Source organism: Halyomorpha halys, unplaced genomic scaffold, assembly GCF_000696795.3.
Source record: "Halyomorpha halys isolate HHAL.00 unplaced genomic scaffold, Hhal_1.1 Scaffold1707.1, whole genome shotgun sequence".
In the NCBI taxonomy this organism is placed as follows: domain Eukaryota; kingdom Metazoa; phylum Arthropoda; class Insecta; order Hemiptera; family Pentatomidae; genus Halyomorpha; species Halyomorpha halys.
This window is the reverse complement of record NW_027110468.1, coordinates 10,753-18,345: the sequence shown is the minus strand read 5'-3', so window position 1 is coordinate 18,345 and position 7,593 is coordinate 10,753. Positions and strand designations below refer to the sequence as shown.

Sequence of the window (7,593 nt, the reverse complement as noted above, 5' to 3'; positions counted from 1 at the left end):
CATCAATAAATGAGTGTGTGAGTTGGCGTATCATTTGGTGGAAACACACGAACTTTTCAGAGTTCTAGCATTTATTGAAATAGTTCTGGACTTTTTGATGGGTTAAGTAACTTGTTCTGGCGATCAAATAAAAAAAACCGCTAATGAAATAAGACACAAGCTCTGTATTTTTGGAAATGTTGATCGAAATAGTATATTTCTTCACTTTAATGGCCAAAACTATTTGTTTAACTTTCAGGAACTCGAGAACTATTGAAGGCGGAACTCCCAAAAGTTTGAGAATTTTCACCAAATGATAAGCCAACTTCACACTCACAATAAATGATACCAGAATTCGAAATAAACTGAACAATTAGAAGGAATATTATAAAACTTCTTAGTACAGTAATAACTATATAATAGTACAGATAAATCTTTACTCTTCTTATTGAAACATATATGAAATCTGATGATACTTTTTATGGTATTCAGTTAAATCCTCATCGAGATATTATAAAAATAATTTTTTTCTCTATTTTTTATCCTAAGGCCTGACATAAATTGTGTTCTTTAATTTTCCTCTAATGTTATTCTCACATTAAAATTGAGAACACCCAATAAAGTCGATATGAATTACAAAACCGTTTATATTTTTTTGTTTTTTTCCTCTGACTGAGAAGATATTTTATATCTGTAATATTCTATAGCCTCATTATAAACCCCGTGTGTCTTATTTCCTTGTAGGAAAACGTTCATGACCCGCGAATGTGGGTTATACGTTTCAAGGTCCTTTCGGTTTGGTCCATTGACATCTATTCCCCAGTAATAAAGTTGGGAACGCAGTACACCCTGGTGTGACATAGGTACGAACACTTTATTGACGTATAGTTAATTAATTTAGTGTAGTACAGTAAAACATCTATATAACGGACGCCTACATAGAAGATTATTTTGTCCGTTATAGGTAGGTTTCTGTTAAAATGGGGAAAATTTCAAAAGAACGAAAAAATGAACTAATATAATTATTTACTTATCATTATTTAAGCCTTGAAATTCCGAAAAAAAAAACAATAATAGTATGTTATACTATTAAAAAAAAAAATCAAAACAGAACTCTAGGGCCGTTAAGTTCTTTCGTTGAATACGTAAAAGATATTTATTAGTTTTCTTACTTCGTAAATTCTTTCGGAATGGCTCTGGAACGATGGGTTGTTTTTTTCAATAATGTTATACAATAAGAGAACAAAATTGTTGATAAAATAAAGGAAAAAATCAGAATATAACAACCGAATGTTAACAACATTGATTTGTACTTTTATCTTATTTTACTCTTTCCCCTTATTTACTCCACTTTTATCCTTTTTCCTGCCCGCGTTATAAGTTTTGTACACCTTACTTATAATTTGCCTCTTTATCATCTATTATTGTTACATATATTTTCTTCCTCTCAATTTTCATTTTCTTTCCATATTTAAATTTTAAATTAATAATAACTAATATGTTCATACTTCTTTACATTATATAACTTTAATTTTATTTCATTTGCTTAATTAAGTTATTGTACCCACTTTTTCAATTACCTATGTCTATATTTTATTTCCCGCTTCTCTCATCACTTTATTTTATTAATTCTATCTTGTAAAACTATTCATTGTATGTGTAAAATTATTTTGTTTATACTTTCTTTTTTATTTTTTATTTCTCTATACTTACTGTGGTTGTTATCTTGTTTTGTTTTTAGCCCTGAAGAAGGCTAGAAACTCTAGCCGAAACGTCGGCACATTAAAAATAAGTTAGTCATACTTATTTGTGTTTCATTGACCGCACCCCCAACCATCTTCTCCTCAGTTAACAACAAAAGTACCTTCTTGGCACATTGCACAGTGCTACTAAATAAAACTACTGTTATTATGGCCGTGAGTTACCCTGCGTGTTTGGGAACCCTCTGGGATCCATCCAGCCTCATTAAGTGGGTACCCGTAATTGGGTAAAAATCTGGCGGTTGAGCATGATTCTGATCAAATCACCTCCTTGTACAACCATTGGTATATCAACTATATTTTCTTATAAAGCACTGCACTCCTGATCCTTAATGGGTTGTATTTTAGTGGTACAAATTCATTTAATTTTACGAATACCTTTATTTCAACAGTATTAAATTTGGATTGTTCATTCCTATGCCCATGGTGAGTACATGATCATGTGCATTTCATTAAATGATTTACAATTATAAATTTATTAATTTCCATTTAATAAAAATGGGGGGCGCGGTAGTTACGGGGTATAGCGCGTGGCTACAACTCCAAGGAACTCGGGTGAGTTCGAATCCGGCTGGGCATAAAATTGTTTTCTGTTATACTGTAACCGTGAGTCAACTCCTGTCGGTTCAGGAGTCCTCCTGGGGTCCACTCAGCCTCTTAAATTGGGTACCCTTAAATGGGTAAAAATCTGGCGACCGAGCGTGGTCCACCAAATCACCTCCTTGCACAACCATTGGTTTAGTAATAGTTCTTCTTTACAACAAGTACTTACTTACAAGTACTGAACCTCTAACCCTAACAACGTTTGAACTAATAAAAAAAAAAAAAATTGATGACAGTTCACATCTTCAGTTAACAAAATATTGTTAGTATAAATAAACATTGTTTATTTAATAACCATAAAGAAATTTTAAAAAAAATTATTCTAACGAACATGAGTTTCTAATCAAAGAAAGTTCGAGTACTTCAGAGTAAAAGATATTTTAGTTATATCTCATTGTAGAAAATTTAATTATATTAGGAAAATAAATTTATTAGTTTTAAGAACTTCTACTATCTCCGAATGGAAATTTTTATACTTTATATTTTGTGAGGAGAAGAATCACTAGAAATTAGCTCAGAGAAATGCGACTCAAATATATTTGATATTTATTGCTAATTTGTGGTAATTTTAATTTTCTTAATTATGATTTTGTTTTTTTAGCCATGATAATGATATGCCAAAACGTCGGCACAAATAAATTAAGTTGCACTTATTTGTGTTAATTTCTACTGACCATCCGCTTCCTCCTCTACACGATCTTCTTATGTTTTGGATACAATCTCAGGGATTTATTTATGCAGTGGATAATTTTTAAATTATTTAATAAATAATTTTTTTAATTAATAAAATGCGTCAGTTAAGGAAATCATTAATTTATTAGGAAAGTAGAATGTTGAAGAAATGTGTATAATAACAAAGACGCTTTCCATCGCGTGTTTCGTAACACTAAAATATTCCGAATGAAACCATGTGCGGTTCGAACAATCAGCTATGCAGACTATTTAAACCATGAGCTGAAGGTTCTCATAGAATTTTCAGAGGTAAGTTCGTGTTTCGTAACATGACGTCTTTTAGCAATCATTGCATATAGTATTAAAGTGCCTACAGTTTCGATTCTTACCCATACGTATTAAAAAATGTAGGGAAATGCGAAATACTCCGTTGCCTTGAACTGAAAGAAACTTATATTTAAAACAACTGCGGATCAATCATTATAAATATGATGCAAGGTTACCGATGGTCACATCGTATGGCATTGTAGAAATTGACTCGCAGAGAAGTATCTGATATTTCTACTCATTAAGACTTTTCTCACCGATTTGAGCTAAGTCCTTCCTATACATTCTGCAAATACTTAAATTAATTACTGTATTTCATTATACATAATTAATTAGTTACAGTCGAACAAAAGTTTAAAGCCACCAATTCTGTAATCATAAAAAACCTACAACTAAATTTTCTCAATGTCATTTTTGACTCAACTATCTTCATCATCAACTTTAGGATTACTTTAAATAAATCCTCTATCGACCACAGTTATTTATACATTCCGATCAAAGTCTTCGAAAAATTTCCTACTTATATTTTTGTGTCCTTGATATTCCAATTGCAATATATTCTCTCTTGGGACATAAACTATTAAACTTGATCATTTTTGTACTCTACCCTGACTATTTTATTTCCTTATCCTGTATAAAATTTCACCTCACTCATCATTATCTACCATTTCTTGATAGTAATATTAAAGAAAATACTTAAAATAAATATTTGAATTAGAAATGTATTGTTAATGAGCCAAATGCAAAAATTTGTGATGTTAATTTCTATTGATTTTTAAAGATTATTAATACATTTAGATGCGAGTTTACAAATGTAACATCTTAGACTAATATCATAGTCCAAATTTTGTATAGCTATATTTAATTTAGTAGTTAATGTTTAATTTAGAAGTAGTAGTAAGCTAGCATACTAATATAATAATATAATAAAAATAATTCATAAACTGACATGCAAATACGTTAATGATGATCAATTATAATAGAAATAAATAAACAGAAATTTTAAGGCAGAAGCACGGAGGGTTAAACAAGAAGCTCGAACGAGCGAGAGAGATAACTCGATATTTCTTGGTCTTTCTTGTAGTCCGTTGTTGCTCGACAGGTTTGGTTCAGGTTGCATTCAATTAACTGTCTTCATCCAATTTGACTGCATTTGCAAGGTCAAAAACCGCTTTTTGCGTCAGTCGGTCCAAATTTTTTCAACTACGTACCCGTATCAGAGAAATATATATTTTTTCTAAACCGGCCTGATATAATAATGTTTTGTTTCATGGAAAATTCCTAAAATTTAAGAGTTTTTGAGGACACTACAACCAAATCTGACTCGACATTGTTAAAAGAAAATGTTTTTGGCCAGCTTTACAGGAAGCAACTTTCGGTTTTTTGTGATTGTTTATACATATAAACTCATTTAATACAATTGACAATATTCTTTTTGTTATTATACATAAGAAAAGAAATTTATTGGTGTATCTTAGTGAAACAGTATTGACATATATAAACCGACTGAACTAAGAAAGAGGTATCATAACTATTTTTATGGAGAAATAAAGTTGATATTCGTTTTCCGCGCCTCACTAAGTGTGATAAACGAATTTTCATAGTAATTTAAAAATAAAAAGTTTTTTCCAAAAATTTTGGCTTATTTTTTTTTCCGGAAATCCCAACAAATGCAGTAACTTCATACAACTAATCTACACGAAACTTAAAATAGTTTAAAGCCACATAAACGAGACTACTAACCAGAACTCTGTTAAAAAATTTGAACCAGAGATGTCAAATAAAAGGCTTGAGAAGTTTTTTTTAAAGACTTTTTCTTCATTATAAAGGAATAAAATATAAAAGATATTGATATGATATGGGTTGGAATTAAAAGTTCCATAATAGTGTTACAATAAAGTTTTCAAAACATAACAATAAAGTTTACAAAATTCTATAATAAAGTTACATAAAAGTAAAAGTTCAGTTTTCCCACAGTTACAGTACCGTTTTTTTCTTTGAACGTAGAAAATAAATATCCTTAAAAAACAAGAACAAAGAGTTATAATCATTGATTTATATGAATTTTTGCATTTAAGGACCTCAAATGATACTGAAAACAAAACTGCCTTAATGTTTCCTAAAAAAAAATTATTGGCCTTCTTTATTGGAAGTTATCTGTTCATGAACAAATTATTTTTGTACAATATCTTTAATTCTACGTACATTCAATTTCAGTTAGTTGAAGATATTACAATTTGGTTAAATTTTCTTTTATCATAAATTTTCTTTTACTTTGACTTATTCCACATATATTTATTTCATTTTCGTATTTATTTCATTCATCTTTAATATTACATATTAAGTTAATACTAATTAATACATAATAATTTAATACTAATTAATAAACATTAATTTAATTCATGATCCCACATACTAATTTTTCAGTCCCCTCTTTTATTTGTTATAAAATTTAATATTCTATTTTTTTTTTTCATAAAATACTTAGTGATATTTTCTTTTCTATGAACAATAGTTGTTTTTAAAATTTAATTATTCTGCTTGTGCTAAGGTTTCCTTGCAGTTCCATTCCACCAACGTCGTCATAGAAAATGTATAAGATAACAACGTGTTTTTTTCTCTTTTAACTACTCTACATCGATTATTTTTCACTCATGCTCTACCCTATTCAAATGATACCTCGACGGGACTTATAATTTTTTTAAATTGTCGGTTTAACTGGGAATGTCTGCATCGGACTACCACGAATTAATAATATTCATCAATGTTATAAGAGGATCTAGAGAAGTTTATGTTAGAATACTTTCAGACTTTCAGAGGGAGTCAACCCGCCCAATTGCAGAAGAATGGTTGTTACACTTTGGTCATTCCTGAAGAGCTACTTTCTCACACAGTTTGTACACTTTTATCCTTTTTGAATTTCTAAGCTAATATACATCTAAATAAAACGATCTTGTTTATTTTCAATGTTATGCAGTTATTACCTTACCGAATTCCCTCCAATAATATCTAAACGCAGCCAGTAGTTAACACAAGTATACGACTAATTCAAGACATTTTATTAAAATTTGTTGATTTTCTTTTTTATTCAATATTTTAGTTTTATTGTTCCTCTGGTACTGAAAAAGAATGATTAACTATTACAGATACGGCACTAATGATTAACAATTACAGATACAGAAATCGTAGATCTATATAACATAATGAATTGACCTCTTGAAGATTTTTGGTACAATCCGTATGAAGTGGTTGAATAATTGAATAATTCGCGGCGCCCTTATGACGGCTCCCAGCCCGCCGCGGCGCACACTTAGCGAATCTCTGAGTTAATGGAATGTGACTTGACCATTTTGTTTTTTTAATATTTTGTAAGTTGTTTTCTCCATGTTTCTGGAGCTAAAAATATTATCTATATAGTTTTTTCTTTGTTGATAAATATTACAATCATCCTTAGTTATGACAATAAGTTATAGTAATTCAATACAGTATATTCACTTAAAATTTATAAAAAAATAAAAACTATTTTTCACCATTATTAAATGTACATTATTATATTACAAAATAATACAACATTTAGTGCTATAGAGGTTCTGTCGGACAGTAGTATCATGTAGACGTTTGTGGCTTTCTGAACCACTCTATATGATAACGGACTATGATTAAATATAACTTTTTCAACGACCCGTAGGAAAAGGGGCAACCTGTCAATAATGATAAACTTCATTTTAAAGTAGAACAAGTATGAATTTTAACGACCCCACCACATACCTCTTCCTTAGTATCCCCTTATGTAGGGAAGTTTTAATTTTATTTAAGCTACATGGTATTTTTTCTTGGAAGGAATTTATTTATTAATTTTTCTTCCTTATAGAATTTGTGAACCGGTTTCGAAACTAGTTGATTAGTACCGGATTCCTGGTTTATTGACTTCCTCGGATAGGGAATCCTCGCAGCTTCTTAGAAAAAAAATCACTAGTAAAGTGCCAATAATTATCAAGTATTTTTATAAATTAAATCAAATGGAAATCAATCTTTTAGTTGAGTTGTGTTATCAAAATGATTCTAGTGTCCTAGTTTAAAAATTAGGTACATAATAAGTGTTAAGCCACCTCAATTCGACATAGTCTCCTTGTTGGAAAGCTTAACTAAAAAAAAAAATAAATAAACGCTGGCTCGGATAAATCATTTATTTGTAAATTAAATTAAATTAAATACATAAATTATATTGAAAACAAATAAAAACCTTCTAAAT

General features: G+C 29.7%; 1 protein-coding gene across 1 annotated transcript in view; it reads left to right on the top strand.

The window, feature by feature from the left end:
- Positions 1-6,122: 6,122 nt before the first annotated feature.
- LOC136796063 (uncharacterized) overlaps positions 6,123-7,593 on the top strand; it is a 7,683-nt gene continuing 6,212 nt past the window's right edge. Inside the window, exon 1 of the mRNA XM_067048639.1 lies at positions 6,123-6,234. Within this exon, the coding sequence (XP_066904740.1) occupies positions 6,188-6,234 (47 nt within the window). The 5' untranslated portion in view covers positions 6,123-6,187. The remainder of the gene's footprint in view (positions 6,235-7,593) is intronic.